Here is a 22,658-nt window from a genome sequence, read left to right as displayed (position 1 = left end):
TCTTTATCCTTGCATTATACACAATTCACACGAAGATTCAGTTGTTCCTGGGATTATTGGTTGGTTCCCTGACATAAACAGCAGACTTTATTGGTCAGAGGTAGCAGCAGCTGATTTCTCAGCATTAAGCCTCTTTCAAAGCAACCCTACCCTATTTTCACTTTCACTCTCACTCTTATTAACAGGAAATAAAGTTTCAAATTTTGTCCTGAAATTGACACCAGAATTTCACATTCATGAAAAAGATAGGGATGAACTGTAGACCTCATCATTTGTAACATATTAATCAGACAGATAAAGTTAGAGAAGGCAAGAAGAGACACAGGCAGAATTGGTGCATTCTTGCCCAATTTCTCTCAGATTAGAGTTGAATATAATCCCAAACTCTATTGATATACTGGTTATTTTAGGATCTGAGCCTATTTTCCTGAAAGTCTAAGTGAGAATCTTAAGTTTGGATCAGGCCTTAAATTTTCCAATTATTTCACAAAGGAGTCCAGATATTATCAGATGATTGTGGCATTGAAGAAGCAGTGCAGAGCATGCTCATTTTGTTTTTCTTTGTTTTGGGGAGAACACATTTATAGTTATAGGGCCCAACTGGCTTTTGTATTAGTGTAAAGACTTCTCCCAGAAGATTTCTTAAAAATTTATACACACACACACACACACACACACACACATGCACACACACACACACATATATATAATACAGGAAGAGAAAATTGATCTGCTCAAAAGTATGGAGTAGGAGAAATATCACAAAATGAACGCAACCACCCTGTTAATTTTGCGTTACGAATACACCAGAAGTTTTCCTGTGCCCCCGTCTAATCAATAACCCCTCCCTCTAGATCTAAGATAATTAGTCTCTGACTTTTAACATCAGAGATTAGATTTGCTTGTTTGTGAACTTCACAGAAATGGAATCAAGCAGTATGTATTCTATTGTGCACAGCTCCTTTCACTCAACATTACAACTGGGAAATTCATCTACATTATTGGGTATAAGTGTAGAATGGTCATTTTCATTGCATTAGACATTCCATTGTACAAACATACCACAATTTACTTATCCATTTTACTGTTGATTTACATTTGGGTTATTTTCTGTTTGGAAATATTATAAATACTGCTGAAATGACCATTCTACATATGTCTCACATGCACGCGCATATATTTCTGATAGTAATGTACTTAGGAGTGAAATGACCAAGTCATAGAGTACTTATGTTAAACTTTAGCACATAATGCCAGTTTTACCAAGTGGTTGACTCCATTTTCTATTGCTGCATAACAAAGACTCCAATCCTATTGGCTTAAAACAACAATTATTTTATTTCTCACAATTCTGTGAGTTAGATGGATTTTTTTGGCTGGACTTACCCGGCTTCACTCATGTGGCTGTATGCTACTGGTGAATAGCTGGAGATGGAGGACATAAGCTAGAGACGTGGACTCACCCACATCTAGGGCCTTGGTGGGGATGGCCGGAAGACTGGGACCTCTCTCTTTACATGGGACTTTCGTCATTCAGTGGTCTAGTCTAATCTTCTTTACGGAGAGACTGTACTCCAAAAGGGCAGGTCTCCACGCGGTAGTACTTCTTAACCCTGTGTCATGTATGCTGATGTATTATGGGCAAGTCACATGGCCAAACCGTAGTTAAGTGGAAAGGACTACACAAGGGCGTAAATACCAGGAGGCATAATTCTTTTGGCGCCATCAATATCAATATCAAAGTCTACCCTAGTAGTTGCACTAATTTACTCAGGAGCTACATTTGAGAGTTCTAGTTGCTCCACATCTTGATCCACATTTGGAATTATTGGTATTGTTAATTTAAGCCATTTTGGCACATGTGCACTACAATATCGTAGCAATGTTAACTTGCATTTGACTTATGATTCACGATACTAGACCCTTTTCTAATGTTTATGATCATTTGAATATCTTCTTTCGGAAGTGGCTAAGTCTCTCATCCATTTTTCTATTGAGTACTTGTCTTTGTAGAAGTTATTTATATATTCTGTATATGGATCATTTATCATTTATATGTCTTCTCACATATGTGGCTCGCCTTTTTCCTCTATTAATAGTGTCTTTTGATAAACAAAATATCTTCATTTTAATATCATAAAATTTGTCAATCATTGTAATTATGTTTAGTACCCTTTGTGTCCTAAAAAATCTTTTTCTATCCTCAAATACTTGAAAATATTCTTCCATATTATTTTCTAGAGGCTTTGTTGTTTTGCCTTTTATTTTTATTTTTTTTTTGTGAGGAGATCAGCCCTGAGCTAACATCCGCCAATCCTCCTCTTTTTTTGCTGAGGAAGATGGCCCTGGGCTAACATCCGTGCCTATCTTCCTCCACTTTATATGGGACGCCGCCACAGCATGGCTTACCAAGCAGTACTTCGGTGCGCGCCCGGGATCCGAACCAGCGAACCCCGGGCCGCCGCAGCGGAGCGCGCGCACTTAACCGCTTGCGCCACCGGGCCGGCCCCTGTTGTTTTGCCTTTTATACTTAATTCTATAATCCTCCTGAAATTGCTTTTTGTGTATGGCATGAGGTAAGAGTCATTTTATTGTTTCACCTTATGGATATCCAGTTGACCTGGGACCATTTATTTCAAAGATCATCATTTCTGCCTGCAACAATTTAAAATTATCCCTGGCTGGCCTTCCTGCTCCTAGATTTGGGCATAATGCTGAATTTAACTGTAAGTCTGGGATAATATTTTAAATGGGCATCCACCATAGCTTTAGCATTACAATTTGTTCAGTCCACATTCACCCTTCTTATTCCCACTGATTTTAATCTTCCGTTTAGTAGTTTAGATGTAACTCTCTCTTCAACTATAGAGTAGTTTCCATTTAAAGATTATTTTTATTCATATTTATATAATATTGTATTTATTTGTATTTATATTTCCAGATGGAAACACAGAGATGAAGAATGGAATAAAGATATAGCTACATGTGGGCCGGCCCCATGGCCTAGCGGTTAAGTGCACGTGCTCCGCTGCTGGCGGCCCAGGTTCGGATCCTGGGTGCGCACCGACGCACTGCTTCTCCGGCCATGCTGAGGCCGCGTCCCACATACGGCAACTAGAAGGATGTGCAACTATGACATACAACTATCTACTGGGGCTTTGGGGGAGAAAAAGGAGGAAGATTGGCGATAGATGTTAGCGCAGAGCCGGTCTTCCTCAGCAAAAAGAGGAGGATTAGCATGGATGTTAGCTCAGGGCTGATCTTCCTCACAAAAAAAAAAAAAAAAGATGTAGCTACTTGAAAATTTAAAATTATATGTGTCTTGTATTATATTTCTACTGTACAGTGCTGGTCTAAATGCTTCAAAGAATACCAACAATGTTTGATAGGATAAAAAAAGTAAAACCAAATTCTATGCTGTAGAAAAATGAAAGAAGAGAAAAAAACGTATTATATGAATACTAACCAAAAGAAAGCTGGAGTTCCTATATTGATATCAGACAAAATAGACTTTCAAGCCAAAAGGATTACTAGAGATAAAGATAGTCATTTCACAATGATAGATGCTTCAATGTGTCCAAAATATATAAAATATTTAAATATATATATCTCCAATAATATGGCTTCAAATTTATATAAAGCAAAAACTGAGAAAGAGAGGAGAAATCCACAATCATCGCTGGAGATTTTACCACAGTTTTCTCAGTAATTGCTACAACAAGAAAAAAAAAAACAAAAAAACTAAAAAAAGTTCCTAGCAACAAAAATGATCTAGTGAATATCTAGGTCACACTTCGCACTTCACACAATATCTAGGTGAATGTCACACTTCACCCAACAATTGCAGGGTATATAATCCCTTAAAGTGCACAAGGAACATTTTTAACAACTGACTATATAATAAAATAAATAAAATAAGTCTTAGTCAAAAGATGGAATCAAACAGAGTATGTTCTCTGATGAGATAAAATAATGTTAGAAATCAAGGTAATTAGAAAATCTACCATGAGTTTGAAAATTAAGAGTTATATTTCTAAATAATCCGTAGTTCAAGTAGGAAATCACAATAGAAATAGAAAATCTTTTGAACTAAATGAAAATGAAAATACTATGTTTTGAAATGTGCAGGAAGCAATTAAAGCAATATTTACTTGCTTTAATTGTGATAAATGCATATATTAGAAAAAAAGATAAGAAATTAACATAATAAGCAACCATCTCTACTTTTCTCTCTCTCTCTCTCTTTCTCTCTCTCATTGTCTCTCTCTCTCTCTCTCTCACACACACACACACACCCTTCCTCTCCCTTTGTTCTCTCTTTTTCTCTCTCTTCTTTTAGAGACAGTGTGGAGTAGAGAAATATGCAGTTTTGATCAAGAGGATTTTAAAGTTTGAGTCTCGCTTAGTGATTTGCTAGTTTGTGCAGCTCAGTGGATTCAGGTGGCATATTTCTTATCCTCTCTCTGACTCTTTTTCCTCCTTGGACAATGGGGATAATAATTACCCCATATCAGAAAGCATTATTATGAGTCTTAAACTAGATACGTAAAGAGCTTGTCCCAGAAAGAAATCAATAAACAGGAAACATTATTATTATTCTTGTTCACTCAGACACAGAGGTATGAAGTGAAGTGGTTGATTGCATGGGTTCTAGAGCAAGACTTTTGGGGGTCACATCTTAGTAGCTTGTGATTTTAGCAAGTAATTAAAATCTCTCTGTAACGTTGTGATAAAAGTATTTGTAATAAGATAAGATAATCTAAAAAAAATAGAAGCTATCATCATTATTATTTATTACTTTCTAAGTGCTAAGTGCCAGTACCTGGGTTAGGTACTGAAAATTCAAAAATGTGTAAGACAAGGTCATTCCCTCAGAGAACTGAGTCCTCACTAACCAAACATGATTAACCAAGTCCATGGTGAATAAGTCTAATATTCCAGGCAATTGAACCTGGAAAATTATTATATGAGATTTTCTCATCCTTATGCTCTTCAAACTGGCCCACAAACACGAAATAAATAGTGTTATTTTAATTGATCCAGTGGACCTTTTATTTTTATTGCAAGCAGTCTTTAAGACATCTTCTAGTAATAAAATTGGAAGACTCTAGTTGAGAAATCATGTCAAACCCTCTCACTAGCACAGGTCTCAGCCTTTCCTTTGCTAAGTGACGCCCTTGGACTCAGTGCTTTCAGTTTTGTTTTCATCTATTTCTTCGAAGAGGTTTCCAGTTAGTTTTCATTTCTAATCACTGGGTCTCTAAAGAAAATCTGGAAAGTTTCAGGACATTCGAGAGATAAAGTAAAAGCCCAAGTTGCCAGTGAGAGAGAAAAGAAAGAGAAACCAGCACAGTCAAACTCAGACAAAAAGGGAAGAGGATAAGCACTTCTAACTTGCTCGTCGAAGCTGCTTTCTGCTCAACTCTGAAGGATCTCTGCTTTGGGTAAGATTGAGGCAGGGTGGGAAGGGATTTATAAGGGTCAGTTAATTTTCACTAAAATGACCATCCCCAGACAGGCTGCAGCTGTGCCTGATCTGGCACACATGTTCAGATGAAATTCTGAAGTTATCAGGCAGCAGGGTGCCCCATAAGTGCCCCCTGCTCCAGCTCTGTGCTGAATAGTTTCCAGCAGAGGTGGAATCTAAAGCAAGAGTCCGGAATGTTTTAAGATTGTTATTTCTATCTTGACACTTTCTTAAATTACCTTTATCTTTGATAAACCCTGCTTAACAAAGCTCATACTCCATCTCTTTATTGCAAACTTTTAGAGTGCTAGGTAAATAGAAGTTAGGCAACTTGGGGTCTGCAAAAAGAGGCAACAAGTTATTGTAATTTGGAAGTTTATAAAATCTTGATGCAGCCACTTTTTCTGAGTCAGTCATTAATTGATTCACATTTTATAGTGTTACGCCTCTTGTTATAAAATGGGACAATTATTCGCTTGCCAGCAGTCCCTGTGAACTATTGTTGTAGGAGGAAACGGGTCCTGATCATAGAAAAAACAAAAAGGCTCTTTTGGTTTGCCATCTTCCCCTGAAGAAATGGGAAGCCAGACAGGAGGCATATAAGCCCTCAGTAAGAGCAAGTCGGAAGTAATCAACTATAGTGGAAGCAAACCACTATTTCTTATAGGATAAGAATGAAAAATCGTATGCCTGTGGTCTGTATTTATTTGTATCTCAAAAACACATGTTTTGTCATGATCACTTCAAGTTACAAGGATTGAGACATTGAAGTTAAAAACATAAAGTTAAGGCATTGCTAAAGGGAGACTTTTCACTCCTCTTAACTTTACAAAATTATCAGTCCCTGGTTAAAGAGGTCATGCCTAAAATTGTGTGAATAAAAACTCTAAATAGAGCAGAGTTCAGAGAAAAAAGAAGCTTTGATTTAGAAGATAATGTTTCATAATTGTAGCTTTATTACCTGAAATAAGTGAAAGCAATATGCAAGCTGATATATATGGAGACAGTAAAGAATCAATTTTAAAACACAGGGAGGTCAAAATCTGGTAACATAATTTAGTAAAAAATCAACAGAGTAAGAGTCAGATTTGAGCTATCAGTCTTGCGTGAAAAACAAATGAATGCAGATGCAGAGCAAGGATTAAGAACCAGCAGGTGGGTCAACAGGATGGGTGGTGGTAGCTCGGGAACTTCCTGCACAGTGAGAGGAGCAAGCCACTGGGGAACCTGAGTTCCTCAGTCTGACCCAGACTCTGCCCAGGAACAAACTTGGGGGAAACCAGTTTCAAGCCTGGGTTAGGATGGTGTTTGTGTTTCAAGGTACATAGATATGTTTGACACAACATTCTCCAGAGGAAGTTTGCCTATTGCTACGTACCTGAGCTCGTTGAGCTCAGCTTTGCTCATTCCAAAGATCTAAATGCAAAGGTGAAAAGCTTCAAAAAGAAATTTGGTAATGAGGTCAGAAGATGTGAGACACAAAGAAAAATCTCCATTTTCTGGAAAATGAGATACAAGATGAGCTGGTGGGAATGCAATCTGGTACACCCTTCTGGAAAGGCAATATACAACAAAAGTATATGCTCTTATCTTTTGATCCAGCAATCCCACTTCTAGGAATCTATCCTGAAAAAACAGCTGCACCAATATGTAAAGAAATATGCACAAGGTTAGCAGGGTTATTCATTGCAGCATAGTTTGTAATTGAAAAAAAATTGGAAGCAATCTAAATGTCCATGCATAGGAAAATAGTTGAATAAACTAGGATATATGCACATAATGGAGTAGGCATCTGTCAAAAAGAATAAGCTTTCTATGAACTGATATGGAGTGATTTCCATATAGCTATACCATATGATCTTTCATGATAGAAAGTGTAAGAAAATATACATATATCTGCTCATTTGTGAAAAGGATATCTAGGAAATATAAACCAGAATCTAGCAAGACTGGGTACTTATAGAGGATAGGTGATAATGGAACAGTAAAAATAGAAAGGTGGAATGGGAATGGAGTGGTCAAATGGAGAAGTGACATTTCTTTGAGCATAGCTTTTTGGTAAGGGCTCACTCTTCAACACATGCAATGTTTCACATACACACAAAATAAATACATACTTAAAATCAACCAAGATTTGGGGGAGACCAAAATGAAACAAACAGTAACAAGCGAATCTAATTGTATCGCAAATGAATAATTTAACCACACTGGAGAGGCTGAGAAAGGAAAGAACTAAGCAATGTTGGAATACAGTGTTCTGAACGAATAGAAAGTCTAAAGACAGAAAGACCTGTACACTAATATTGTACTCCAGTGAGTAAATTTATCATAGAGTATGGATTAGAAATTTTGCAAATACTTTATGTGTATACTGGGATTGAGCAAATAAGTAAATTTGTTATAGATAATGAGAACCAGGCCTCTCATAGTCAGAGCAAGGAGTTTAAATAAATAAAGGGGAAAGCTCGAATAATCCCTGTTGTGTTGGATTGGAATTGGAAATATCAATAGGAAATCAAGGTTATATACAGAAGTGGATAGAGAAAGATATAAATGTAGATGTGTCTCCTAATTTTGTCTCCTGAGGGGGCCTAGGAGGAATGCTCACACCTAGTGCCATATCTTGGCATCTAAGTACTATTACCCAAAGAAAAGAATCAAGGCTTCTGAGAGAAATGGTTGACTCTATAGCTAAATCAGGAAAAATACAAGATGGACCTGGAATACCTTGTGGTGCCAGAAAGGAAGGAGGTGCTCAGAATATGATGGGAAATGCCAAAAGATCCAGGAGCCAGCCGGAAGGAGGTCTTAGTAAACAAATCCAGGACAAATTAAGCAACAAAATAAACAATGATAATAAAGTATTAAACCTCATAGAATGAAATAAATATCTATGAGTCTATACCAATACAACTAAATAATTAAAAGAGTAAATAAATAAATGGAGAAGGGATAGCTCTTACTTACTTGCTCACAGTAGAACTTGAATTAACAAATGTTGAAGGAATGGTGAAAATACAAAATCACCTACAGGCAAACACCACAGTAATCATTGTTACAAGCAAGAATCATCATCAGTGGATGCTAAAATTAGCCTTAAAAAATGATATGAAATTATGATGAGAATTATGTTTGCATAGTCTCAAAAAATTCCCCAAATGGTACTTTTTAATTACGAAGAGATAAACAGTAACTTTACAGTGGAGAACTATGGCAGACACCCCCTGAGCTAAGGGATCAAAGTTAACATCACAGCACCAGAGTAAGTGCATCACGAATCCCTTGACACGATGCGCTGAGACTGGCAGAGCATCACTTCCACGGCATTCTTGCCAAAAATGCATAACCTCAATCTAATCATGAGGAACCACAAGAAAAACCCAAATTGAGGTATATTCTGCAAAATTACAGGCCAGTGCTCTTCTAAAATGTCTAGATCTTGAAAGACAAAATAAAAATGAGGAACTATCAATGATGAAAGACTAAGGAAACATAATGACTAAATGCAATGAGGGATCCTGGATTGGATTGTGGATCAGAAAAGGATATTAATGAGAAAACTGGTGAAATGCAAAAAAGGTGTGCAGATTAGCTAACAGTATTGAATCAACGTTAAAATCCTGTTTCAATAATTGTTCTATGGTTATACAAGATATTAACATTAGGGAAAGCTGGGTATATATGGAAACTCTTCATATCCATTGTGCAACTTTTTTGTAAGTCTAAACTATTTCTAAGTAAAGTTTTTTTTAAAGAGAACCAATGGAATAGTCTATAGAACAGCCACAAAGGAGTCACAGGACTTTTTGAAATGTACAGGGAACAAAGTTTAAGGACAGAAAACAAAGTATTAGTCTATACTGTAAAGTTCTTGCTCAGCTAACTCACTAGAAATTGCTTTCCATTCCATCTCCTTCCTTGCAGATAAGGCGACACCCTGGACATGGCCTCAGAGATCCACATGCCAGAACCCCTGTGCCTCATTGAGAACACTAACGGGCGACTAGTGGCTAATCAGGAAGCTCTGAAGATCCTGTCTGCCATTTCACAGCCTGTTGTGGTGGTGGCTATCGTGGGCCTCTACCGCACAGGCAAGTCCTACCTGATGAACAAGCTGGCTGGGAAGAACAAGGGTGAGTGGCACCAGCAAAGCTCTGCCGAGTCCCCTCTGTCCACATACACTGCCAACACCGAGTACAGTGATGCGAGGAGAGAAAGTTGGAGATGGCGAGGAGTATGGAAACCTAACTTTCAATGCACTGATGGGCTCCTTACATTTACTCTGCTCTGGAAGATAGGAGTCAACTCACTCTTCCCACTTTGCTTTCATTTCCCCTTTTAAAGTATAAATGTGTCTTTCTGGAAAGAATAAGGTAGTAATAAAGAAAATTAATACACATAATAATAAACTAGAAAATACTTACTAAAATGTTTATGTATTAACATCAAGCTTATAATGATCTTTAAGATAAAATCAATATCTCAGTTTGTATTGGATATTCTAATTTCCCTATTTTTCTGGTTGTAGTTGAGATTGATACTGATCGTGGTTTCATTTATCTCTTTTAACTTTGATTTTGTTAACTTTTATCTCAATTTCCTGATCCACCTGATATTAAAACTCCACGTCCTCTTATCCCCACTCCCCCTTTCAGGCTTCTCCCTGGGGTCCACGGTGCAGTCTCACACGAAGGGAATCTGGATGTGGTGTGTGCCTCATCCCAAGAAGCCAAACCACACTCTAGTTCTGCTTGACACCGAGGGCCTGGGGGATGTAGAGAAGGTAAAAAAGAAATCTTTTAAATCCTACTTATACCATATCAGTAGCCCTCCTTGCACTATCCCTCCCCACCTTGATTTATGCTTCAAACTTATCATATTAATGTGTTATTCTTTTCATTTACTTGTAGTGGTCAAGGTTTGACTTTGGGTCTAATTTGAAGCCAACCAAAGGGAGCCTTATGTGAGGAAAGTAAGCATAAAGTGTGAGAGTAACAGGTTAATTAAAGAGCTGTTGCCTGTCTTCAATGCTGAAGTCCACCTGGCCACACATATAAGCATTGAGAGTGGACAGTAAGGCCAAATGATAGGTTGTGCAACCCGCAAAACAATGGCCTATGATATTTTTAGTCATTTTTCTTTAATATTGTAGGAAAATGTTTCGGTGAGGCTGCTAAAGGTGACTCTCCACCTCATTAGACATTTTACAAACACGTCAGACTTTTCACAATGGGAACCCAGAGAGATGGTAAAAGTGACCTTATACACAGTTGCACGAAGCAAGTAAGAAAAGCAAAGTATGAGATCTGATGACAACATCTTTGTTCATAAAGGATCATACATTATTATTCTTAAAGGTACTAGACTTAGAAAACTCTTATTAAGGGGCATATTTTAACTACTGTCTGAAAAGTTCCTTAGCATGACATGTCATGGGAACGGAATAGGATCAGAATCTAAGTTCGGGAGATCTGTTTAAATTTTATTACTTGATCATAATAGCTACTACTAAGTGCTTATGTGCTTTACACTCTCATGTATATTTATACACAATGCCTTATTTAAATTTCACAACACCAGGAATTTGAAGTTCATAAATTCATTGTACAGATGGAAAACATTTGCCTCGAGAAGTTTCTACAGTTAAATAGAGACAGAGCTGAGTTCAGACTTTGTCCATCTGAATTGAAATCACATGTTCTTAGTCACTCCTCTATATGGCTTTTACAACGACTTTTAGGGAGACAACCAGAATGATTCCTGGATCTTTGCCCTGGCTGTCCTCCTGAGCAGCACCTTTGTATACAACAGCATGGGAACCATCAATCAGCAGGCCATGGACCAACTGCAGTATCCTTTTTGTGGGCCAGAACAACATTAAATCTAGAAAATAACACAATCATATTTTTACGTGGTACAGCTGTGGGCAACTGCAGAAGAATTCAAATGTCCCCTCCTTAACTAATCCCATTATGCTCAACGTCTCAGTTTACTTCAACCACCCCCAGAAGTCCAAGCCTTTCTGGTCACACATTATCTTTAGGCACTTAGCTGTACAAGGCTCTGCACATTCTCTATCTGACTTAATCTCCATTGAGAAACCCTCAACATCCTCTAGAACTCATGCTCTTATTCAGCAAATCTCTATATCCTTACCATCTTCTCTAAATATTTCCTTCTAACTGTGTTCCGTCTATACTCTGCGGACCTTGTTTCCCCTATAGACATCTCAAGTGGTCTTAAGTGGTAATTTTTTTTCTCCCATAGCTTGCATATCATAGGTCCCAAAAAAGTGAGATAACCTCTTTGTTCCCTATGAGAGTTTCCAGATACCTTCTCATTCTTCTCTTATTAAAAAGAGAAGTTTTGGGCCAGCCCTGATGGCCTAGTGGTTAAAAGTTTGGCGCGCCGCTCCACCCATCAGTCAGTTGCCATGCTGTGGCAGCCCCTCGCACAGAGGAAGCAGAATTACTTACAACTAGGATATACAACCATGAACTGGAGCTTTGGGGAGGAAAATAAATGAGGCAGATTTGCAACAGATGTTAGCTCAGGGTGAATCTTTCCTCACAGAAAAGAAAGAGAAGCTTCTTTGAAGCACATACACTGAGACTATGCTATCCTTTGCTTGCAGTCATCTGTCAACTTCCCTAAAAACACACCCTTAACTTGTTAAAAATTTTAGCTCCTAGTTCACTGTATTCTTAGCGACTTTAACAACCAAAAGAAATTCATCTAACATCTGGTGTCTCAGTTCCATCACATCTTCATATCTTTATCCTCCACTCTCCTATATGACACAGTTTTGATCATTACCCAACAACTTCAACATTTCTATAAATTTAGCTTCAAGCCTGAATTAGCTGTGGTCAACACTGCCTACATGATCCTGTGTCAGATGGTTAGTTTTCATATTATTTGACCCCTCCATAGCATTGTATGAAGTTAATCTCTACCTCTTGTCTAAAACACTGGGTTCTTTTGGTGTCTAGAATACCACAGTTTTCTGAATATTAATCATTCCTCATTGGCTATTCTTTTCCTGTTTACTTTCTTGCATCTTCTTTCTCTTCTTGGCTTCTAAACATTATAATTCTTTAATTCTTAGACATCTATTTTCCTTAGATTTTCAGTCCCTAGGCAATCTCATCCAGCAATCTTATCCAGTAGCACCTGTGTGTCAATTGCCGTAGCATTTGTGTATGCAATCATGACCACTGCTATCAGGTGCAAACTTGTATATCTAGCCACTTACATGTCTCCATTTAGATGTGTAAGAGACATCTCAAATTTAACATGTAAAATGACAGAACTCTTAATTTTCCTGTCCAAAAGTACTCCTTCACCATCATGATAAACTTCCAAAGCATTCACACAGGTTTTTGGATCAAAAACTTAGGATTCATCCTGGATAATTCCTTTCTTCATATTCTAGAAACTATTAGTCGGCAAGTCCTGTCAGCTCCACTGTCAAAGGTACTTACCCAGACTGACCAATTCTCACCACTTCCTCTAGTCTAAGCTTCCGCCTTCTCTCGTCTGAGTTACCTCCTTAACTACCTAACCCTTCTCTCTGCTTACACTCTTGCCTCTCACAGATGCAACACCAGCCAGAATAATGCTTTAAAAACAAGCATCAGGTCATATCTCGTCTCAGATCAAAGCCTTCCCATTCAATTTAGGTTAAAATTCAAACTCTTTCTATGGCTTACAGAGCTTACATGGTCTGGACCCCATCCATTCTAGGACTTCTGCCCTAGCCACACTGGCCTTCTTGCTATATGTTAGACACACTCAGTGATTTCCTATCTAAGGGTTTGCAAGGGCCATTTCCTCTGCCTGGAATGTTCCTCCAATGGATTTGTGCATGGCTGGCTCCTACAATTCATTCAGATCAGTGCTCAGCAATCAGCTCAGAGAGAATTCACCTGAACAACCACATAAACCAGCACAACATGCAGAGACACACAGTTATTCTCTAATCTTTAGCTTGGTTCACTGTTCTTCAAGACAATTATTATTGATATATCATATTTTATTACATTTTTGTTTGCTTGTTTATCGTCTGTCTCCCTCATTAGAATGTAAGCTCTATGATGGTAGCATTGTCACATTCATTGCAATATTCTTAGTCTCTAGGACAGGGCCTAGTTCAAATAAGTGCTTAATAAATGTTTGTGGAATGAATGAATGCATGCATGAGCTAATTAAGAAAAAAGTTATCTTAAATAAGCATTCAGAGAAAATACAGCATAAAAAGTTCTACTTCTTTTCTGCAGTTTTCCTATGTTTGCATTTCAGCTATGTGACAGAGCTGACAGATCGAATCAAGGCAAAATCCTCACCTGGTAACAGTGAGGTTGAAGACTCAGCTGACTTTGTTAGCTTCTTTCCAACCTTTGTGTGGACTCTCAGAGATTTCTCCCTGGAGCTAGAAGCAAATGGACAACCCATCACTGCTGATGAGTACCTGGAGCTGTCACTGAAGCTAACGCCAGGTTACTGGGACTGATAGTTGGGTAACATAAAAAGAGAAAACAATATCAGAATGACTATTTATGTGTAGGTGCTTAAAATTAAAATTTCATAATGTGTTACCCTAGCTGGTCTGTTAGAGGAAATGAAAACATTCCTTGGCTGAATCAATCAGCTCTAATTTTGCTACCTCTTTCTTCTTGGAGAAAGAAATTTAATTTCTCTACCCCTTTAATTTTTTAATTTGTGATCCATTATTAGTAAATTTTTATCTCTTTACACAGGGTTTGTGCAAAGTTGAAGGGTCATATATTTGAGGTAGTTAGTCTGAAGTTGTACTACCTCTAGGTTTCATTCCTCTAGGTAAGGATGAAAAAAGTAAAAGCTTTAATGAACCTCGGTTGTGCATCCGAAAGTTCTTCCCAAAGAAGAAGTGCTTCATCTTTGACCGTCCTGCTCAGAGGAAGTACCTTGTCCAACTGGAGCAGCTACAGGAGGAAGACCTGAACCCCGAATTCAGAGAACAAGTTGCAGACTTCTGCTCCTACATCCTCGACCATTCCACGCCCAAGACTCTCTCGGGCGGTATCACTGTCAATGGACCTCGTAAGTTCCTCTCACTCCCCGCTTCTTACCTGGACTTTGCTTTTGCCCATTGTAGAGAACAAAAAGGGACACATAAGGGTTACTTCTGACAAAAACATAATCTAATGATGCCAAAGAAAACACACCACAAGGATCACATTGTGAACTTTACATGGGAACGAAAACTATTATCTATATCATCTAATATTCATACAAGCAAGATGAATAAAGAAAAAGAAGCAGAATCCAATTCCAGTGTAGTAACCTTCTCCATCAACTTTTCGGCTGCCTAATTATGTTCTGTCCTTCCAGGAGACCTATATAGATTGACTAAGTCATGAAAAGGTAAATACTCCATGTATGTGAGGCATTGCCACTAACCCTAGCACAATTCTCTTCTTCATCTGTTCAGAAATATTTGTGTTGATTAGGAATGCCTGCGATGCACTAAACATGGGGTGTAATGGGAGATAAAAATATTTTATTTCTATCCTCATTCCAGCACAACAGGAGCAAAAGATATTTAATTTTTTTAAAACATAATGATAAATAGTGACAAGAACAATAAATCAAAATAATAGACTGCTATGAGAGAGTAAGGAATGTAAGCATGTGGGAGATAATTTAGATTCAAATGAAAAGAATATTTGTCTCTGACAGTGACATGTAAGATGATAATTAAAAATGAGTAGAAGGTAACCAGAAGACCAGTCAGAAAAGTTTTGCAGACAGAGATAATATCATGTGAGAAGGCCTGAGACAAGAAAGAACTCTGCAAATTCAGGAAAGTAAAAAACAGTGTGATTTGAACAAGAGTACAGTGAATAAGAGTGGTGTCATGATTGGAGAGTATGCAGGGGGCAGTACTTGAAGGACTGGTAGGAGTTTAGAGTTTAAGCTCAATGGGAGGATCTTGAAGAATTTTAGGCAGAGAGGTAAAGTTATCTAATTTAAAAAGAAACTTTACAAAGTTATCTAATTTATATATATTTAACATATATACTAAAACTATCCTTCTGAGTATTTTGTAGATAATGTGTTGGAGGGATGTAAAGGAGGCAATGAGAAGATGAATGATATATGCAATATTTTAATAATAAATGGGGATTATGTCAGGCTAAGATTATGGCAATGGAGATGGTCCAAATGGAGAAATGCACACATGTTTTGAATGCCAAATCCATAAAACTTGATAATGGAGAGAATATGGAGGTGTGGAGGAAATTAGAAGGAAGTGTCAAGCCTGACTCCAGGGTTCTGAACTTAAGAAACTGCTTGAATGGATGTTATTTGAGAGGAATGAGAGGAATGTCTCAGGGAAGAATAGTTTTTCAGAGTAGATAAAGTTGTTTGGATTTAGATTCTTTACTATTAATTTTCCTTTCATGTATTCAGGCATGGATATCGTGTTGATATTTCAATATACAAATCTAAGGCTTAAAAATCAAGTCAAAGCAGGAACAAAATCTACAACTATCCATAGAAATGGTACTAAAAATTATAGAAAGAGAAGAGAAGGCCCAGGATTGAGTACCAGAGCACTGCTAGTTGTAGGGTGACCAACCACTCCAGTTTTCCCAAGGTTGAGATTTCCTGGGATGTGAGATTTTCAGTTTTCAGGATAAACCTAGATGAGTTGGTAACACTTTATGTAGCTCTGATGAGAGAATATCTAGGAAGACCCATTTATCTAGGCCAGACACAGGACTAGTGGCCTGCACCACACACACACACACACACACACACACACACTCACAAGCTAAGTTTTCTCCTTGACCGTTTTCATGAATTAGAAGTGAGGAAGGAGGGGAAAAGAACGCAGAAAAAAAGAGAGAGATTAGAAGGCTAAGAAAAGATCAAGACCTAGTATTTTGGTCCCACAATATCCTTATTCTGATCTATTCCTTTCAACATCTTCCTTTTGGGCGAGGGAAGGAAGAGGAAAGAGAAGCTTTAAACACTTCTGAACCTAGAGGTTAACAAAATAGTCCATCACTTTTCTCCTTCAGAGAATCCTTAAAACTATTGTTTGTGACACTTGAAAAGCATACAAAATACTCTAGCAGTTGATTCCAAATAATAAAATAATTTAATTTACATTCTCAGGACTAAACAGAATATGGTTTATTCCTCTCTCTCACCAACAGATATTCACTATTTTTTTTTTAATTCCCTTTGGTAGGTCTGGAGAACCTGGTGCTGACCTACATCAATGCCATCAGCAGTGGGGATCTGCCCTGCATGGAGAACGCGGTCCTGACCTTGGCCCAGATAGAGAACTCGGCCGCAGTGCAAAAGGCCATGGCCCACTATGACCAGCAGATGAGCCAGAAGGTGCAGCTGCCCACGGAAACCCTCCAGGAGCTGCTGGACCTGCATAGGGCCAGTGAGAAAGAGGCCATCGAAGTCTTCATGAAAAAGTCTTTCAAGGATGTGGACCAAAAGTTCCAGAAAGAATTAGGGGTATATTTGCTGTTCTAGTTTGTGGGAGGCAGAAAAATCCGGGCCTTCCTTGATTTGAGTGGCTCTTCCTAGGCCCAAGGATATAGCACTTAGTTATGTGTACTTGTTTGCAATCATTGCTAAAAGAATAGAACACTCCTAGCCTTAGGCCTGTGGACTATGGTACCATAACTGACTACGTTTATTTTCCTCCTCTGGATGCCATATTTTAAACAAATAGGTAAATTGTAAAACTCCATTTATATCAGATTATTTTAATTTATTTTCTCTTTTAAAGTTAATCAAAGACACAGTGCTTTCGTATTCCCTGCTAATAATCTGGGAGAATTTCATTCTTTTTGAAAACCCTAAAAATGCACAATTAAATTGTGTTTAATATAAGGCAACAGTAAAACATTAAGAAAGTCAAGAAACAAAAACCAATCATGAGAATGCTGTTTGAAAATGTTTTCAAGTCTGAGTCCTTCCAAATTAAGGAAGGATTGTTGCATGGCAAATAGTCAGTTGACAAGTGACAATCCCTACCCTGGCCTGCAAGGCAGGAGTTTACAAATTACATCTTGATGCGTTCAGAGGTTCTGATGAAACTAGATAGTCAAGTTCAGCAGATAATGGATATGCTTCTAGACTAAAAAAAAAAAGCTTGATAAATGAGTTTTCTTGAATGAGTCAATGTAGGTAAATATGCTGTTCTATTAGACTTTCTCAGTAGTGAAAATACCTGGGGTACGATCTTCATAACATTCATTAGCCTTAAACTGAGAAAATATACAAGAATATTCTCATTTTAAAGAATGCACCAATAATCATTGACCCTTTACTGAGCACTTATGGAAAAATCACTGGGCTTAATACTTTACATCACCGCATATAATCCTGACATGAAATCTATGAGATGGATATAATTTTCCCTGTTTTGCCAACAAGGAAACCACAATTCACAAAGGTCAAGTGTCACAAAGCCACAAACTGGTGGAATCAGGAACTCCACACAGGCCTGCCTTACTTTGACGTTTGTGCTCCTGAAACTATCACGAAATTAGAGACTTGAAAAGAGAAGTTTCATATGGAGCAGTGTCTGTGCTTTGGGATTCATACTCTGAAGCAGGAAAAGAGCTTCAGATCATCACAAACATAGACGTAGATATATTTTTTTAAATCAACACTCTTCTTAGGAATATTCTAGAATCTCACAGCAAGGTGAAGGGTGTGGCCCTGTTTATATGCCACAGTCTCTGCAGGAGAAGCATTTTTTAGTAATCTGTGTCTAATTAATAGCCTCCTCATGGCTTACTGTACCATCTGTGCTCTTTTCTCACTTCACAGGCCTGGTTAGAAGCAAAGCGAGATGACTTTTGTAAGCAGAACATGAAAGTGTCATCAGATTACTGCCTGGGCTTACTTAAGGATATTTTCGGTCCTCTAGAAGAAGAAGTGAAGCAGGGGGCATTTTCTAAACCAGGAGGTTATTGCCTCTTTATTCAGAAGAAACAGGAGCTGAAGAAGAAGTACTACCAGGTGCCCGGGAAGGGGATACAGGTAACTGCCTACTGAGCACCATTTCTGGGACTTGCTGAGATGACTCTTTCAAACTACAATGGGAACAAGCAAAATATGTTTGGTACATAGTGCCTCTGCCTTTCATTCATCCATTCACTGATTTATTCCATGAGAGAGGCAACCATGGGATGAAGAGCAGATTCCTCCTTGGAGGCACAGATGAAGTCCTCAAAAATGTTTGTAGAATTCATTCATTAATTTAGTCACCCAATCATCCAGCAATTATCTATTCAGCCCTAACTATATGCCAGGTCTTGTCAAGTTTCTGGTGTTAAGGCAATTAAAAAACAAGTTCTATCAAACTATTTACCAGCAATAAACAAATGACAGCTTACAGACAAAAATAATAATAATAACAACCGTTAACACTTACATAGAGCTTATCACATTTCAGGAAATGAATGGGCTTAAGTCATTCAGTTCTCACAACAACCTTATGAAGTATACATCCTCATCTTATATCCTCATCTTATAAATAAGAAAATTTAGACACAGAGAAGTAAAAGAACTCACCTAAGAACGTACAGATAAAGAGTGGTACAGCTGGAATACAAATCCACACAGCAGACTCTGTGCTCTTCACTATTAGGTTCTATCTGGTAATGTAAGTTAGAAGTATGTTTGGGTATATATTATTTAGAAAAAAAAAGCAAAATAGAAATGAGAATGGCAGAAAAAAGAACAAATGTTTCTTTCTCTCTTGTTTACAAGAGTGAGGAAGATGAAGTCCAGGTTGCTATGACAAGTCCACAAGCATCTCAGTCCCAGGCCCCTTCCTTTTTCTCCTGCAGCACCTTAGCACAAGGCCTCCATCTTCAAGGTCAATTTATGGTCTAAGATGGCTGCTGGAGTTTCACTCCTTAGTTCCACATTACAGGTGGAAAGAAAAGGGAAAAACAGAAGGATGAAAGGTCTCTGGGTCAACTCTTTTTAAGATGATTTGCACAGAGTACCATATAACACCTCTGCTTAAGTGGTATTGGCCAGAATTTCATCATATGGGCATCTCAGCTACCAGGGATGTTCAGTAGAAAATGCAACATTTTATAATGGCCCCCAATGTGCCCAGGGGGGAAACAATTCAGAGTTATGGTGCTAAGAACAAAGGGGAGAATAACATTAGGATGACTCTAGCAGTCACTATCACAGCAACAAGTGCCCAAAAGAAAAAGAGGGTAGAGAAGAGCAAAGAAATGTACTATTTTGAATGTATGTTTTTAAAGAAGTCCTCTCTGATGAGGTGATGCTTCAGTAGAATCTTCAAAGCTGTTAGGGAGTGAGCCAAACAGGCATCTAGGGGAAGAAAATTTAAAACAACGGAAAATTCCAGAAGAATTAATGATTTCTGTTCTAGGAATAGCAAGAAATATGGCAGAAGGGCAGTGAGCAAACGAAAAGGTGGCAGGAGATGAGGTCAGAGAGGTGGTCAGAGGCCAGAGGCCAAACAAGGTAGTACCTTAGAGACACTGAGCAAGGTATGAACTTTACTTGGAAAGCGTTGGAAAATCAGCAGAGGGTTTTGAACATAAGAGTGATGTGATCTTTCTTAAAAGGAGATAGCATACTAATAGCTGCTCTGAGGAGAGTGGACTGTAGGGAAGCAAGAGTGGAAGCAGGGAGACCAATTATGAAGCTAATGCAGTGGTCCAGGCAGAAATGGCGATTTCTACAACCAGGGCTTTCGGGAGGAGCAGGTGACAAGCGATGGGTTCTGGTTGGTTTTACTTTGAAGCTAGAGCAAACACGATTAGCTGATGATTTATTTGGGATGTGTGAGAAAAAAAAATATCAAGGGTGACTGTAGAGGCTTTTTTAGAAGATCAGAGTTGCTAATTACAATACTAAACTTGGGGTGATTGGGAATGAAACAGGTTTGAGGGGAGGATGCAGAGTGGGGTTTTAGGCCAGTTTAGTTTGAAATGCTGTATAAATTCTAAAATGATTATTACATGGGCGGTAAAATTAAATTGAATGAACAGATGTATTGCTGGGTTTTGCTTTAACCCATAGGCTCCATTTGCTTTAACCCGCAGTTTCCTAATTCTAACTTCCTCTGCATCACTAGGCAGAAGAGACACTGAAGAAATACTTGGAGTCCAAGGAGGATGTGGCTGACGCAATTCTACAGACTGATCAGTCACTCTCAGAAAAGGAAAAAGAGATTGAAGGTAAGAATAGCTGAAAACACACTAGATAGTTGGAAAGCCCTAGAAATGTTAATGTTAGCCATATTGTCCATATGGAATAATCATTGGAGAGCAAAAAATAGCAAATATAGTTCGTAGTTCTAGGGGATTTTTTCCTTAATTGGTATTTATGATCATCTGTCTTCTGGTTACTCAGTGCAAAAACTATAAGATGTTTTCCCAAAGAAATAGGAATAAAACAAACATAGAAAAAAAGGTGAAAGGTAAAATAAGGCTATAAAAATTTAATCCACATATTTGTCTGCTTATTTTTCTTCCTCAGTGGAGCGTATAAAGGCTGAATCTGCAGAAGCTGCAAAGAAACTGTTGGAGGAAATGCAAAAGATGAAAGAGCAGATGATGGAAGAGAAAGAAAAGAGTTATCAGGAACATGTGAATCAATTGAATGAGAAGATGGAGAACGATCGGGCCCAGTTGAGAGCAGAGCAAGAGACGACTCTTGCTCTCAAACTTCAGGTATTCGATTGTATCATCTCCACTTTATCTTCCACTGTGCTGACTCAAAAACACTGCTTCGAAGTTAAGAGCGTTACATCAGATTAAAGACTTTTCTGGCCCAAACACTAGTAGACATTTCGGTATCTTACAGCTTCTACCCCTGACAATTTCTGGTTACTAAAGGCTATTTATTTGCAGGATAGAATCTCATAGAATCCTTCATTACTAAGTCATTAATAAACAGTAGCTATTCATTGCCAGGCACTGCACAATGGCTTCACAGACATTCGTGATCAAATTCTCGTGTTATGTTACAGATACTATTACATTCTCATTTTTCAAATGAGGAAATTAAAATTTCATGAGAGATAATCAACTTTTCTGGTCTTACCTTGTGGAAAAATACCTGGCCTGTCTTTCCTACTGAGTGGCATCGAGAGTGATTTTTGTTTCTGCCATGCCTGCTATGACTATCTCTGGAGGCACTTCGATAAATATGAAGACTTCATGACCGTCTACACAATTAACCAGATAATTAAATACCCAGGCTCCAGTTCCTTCCTGTTCTCCAGGCCCTACTCCTAGCCTATGTCGAGTCTGGATGTACACTCAGAAATACAGTATGGACCGATGCAGGCCCTGTTCTCTTCTACTTATTTTTATTACCTCTGCCACCAAACATTGGAGACTTGTACTAAATTCCCTACTAAACATCTGCCGTGATTCTGAATCATGTAGTAACCTTCCCACTGGAGCTCACTCATCTTCTTTACCTTCTTAGATATATATTTGAGTCCACACTATGTAGATCAGAGTTGAAGGGAAAAAATGATTTTATCTCCAGAAAAACTGTGCTGTATGCAGGTGAAGAGGGCTAAGAATATAATTCTGGATCACTGATATTTTAGAAACTATAAGCAAAAAACATTTCTACACCTAAAGAAAGCCCACAAAAATTATTGGCAGGCATAGGAGACTCAGTAGAGATTGATATAATGGAAGTTAAGGGAGGAGAGGATTTCAAAAATAACTTTCAAAAACTCATGAGGGATTAATGTGGGTACTGACAGGGGAAATAATTTGGCAAGTGTGGGAAATGTTTTAAGTTGTGCGAGTTCAGTCTCCTCTTTCTCTTTTAGGAACAGGCACGACTTCTCAACGAGGGATTCCAGAACGAAAGCAGGAAACTTCAGCAGGAGATAGAGGCTATGAAGAGGAGAATCATAGAATCATCTCCAGGATGTAACATACTCTAAAAATCCTGGGAACATAATTTCCTAACCGGGTCTCCTCCACTAGCAATAAGTTGAATGAGCAACTTCAGAACACCAAACAATTGCCCCTAAACTAAACTTGAAATCATGATGCTTGCATAGTCCTTGAGCCATAAAATTTGCAAAGATGAAATAAAGTATCAAGGTACTGTGTTACTTAGAGTGATTCAATTTATGCTTGATTATAGT

General features: G+C 38.1%; 1 protein-coding gene across 1 annotated transcript; it reads left to right on the top strand.

Annotated features, from left to right (window-relative positions):
• The first annotated feature begins 5,365 nt into the window (after window positions 1-5,365).
• LOC131404136 (guanylate-binding protein 2-like) lies at window positions 5,366-22,587 on the top strand. Its single transcript, XM_058538461.1, has 11 exons — window positions 5,366-5,444; window positions 9,392-9,600; window positions 10,123-10,250; window positions 11,208-11,317; window positions 13,769-13,965; window positions 14,306-14,548; window positions 16,710-16,990; window positions 18,317-18,529; window positions 20,616-20,718; window positions 21,020-21,213; window positions 22,335-22,587. Exons 2-11 carry the CDS (start codon window positions 9,411-9,413, stop codon window positions 22,449-22,451), a joined length of 1,776 nt encoding a protein of 591 aa, XP_058394444.1. The 5' UTR covers window positions 5,366-5,444; window positions 9,392-9,410; the 3' UTR covers window positions 22,452-22,587.
• Window positions 22,588-22,658: the final 71 nt, after the last annotated feature.

This window comes from Diceros bicornis, chromosome 4 (genome assembly GCF_020826845.1).
Source record: "Diceros bicornis minor isolate mBicDic1 chromosome 4, mDicBic1.mat.cur, whole genome shotgun sequence".
NCBI lineage: Eukaryota > Metazoa > Chordata > Mammalia > Perissodactyla > Rhinocerotidae > Diceros > Diceros bicornis.
This window is presented reverse-complemented; position numbering and strand designations above follow the sequence as displayed.

What these genes read in the sequence shown, in the direction of transcription:
- LOC131404136 (XM_058538461.1), top strand. Translation starts at nt 9,411, where the DNA reads ATGGCCTCAGAGATCCACATGCCAGAACCCCTGTGCCTCATTGAGAAC. An exon ending in GCTGGCTGGGAAGAACAAGG is followed by an intron (nt 9,601 to 10,122) that starts GTGAGTGGCACC and finishes TCCCCCTTTCAG; the next exon opens with GCTTCTCCCTGGGGTCCACG. An exon ending in AGTTCCAGAAAGAATTAGGG is followed by an intron (nt 16,991 to 18,316) that starts GTATATTTGCTG and finishes CTCACTTCACAG; the next exon opens with GCCTGGTTAGAAGCAAAGCG.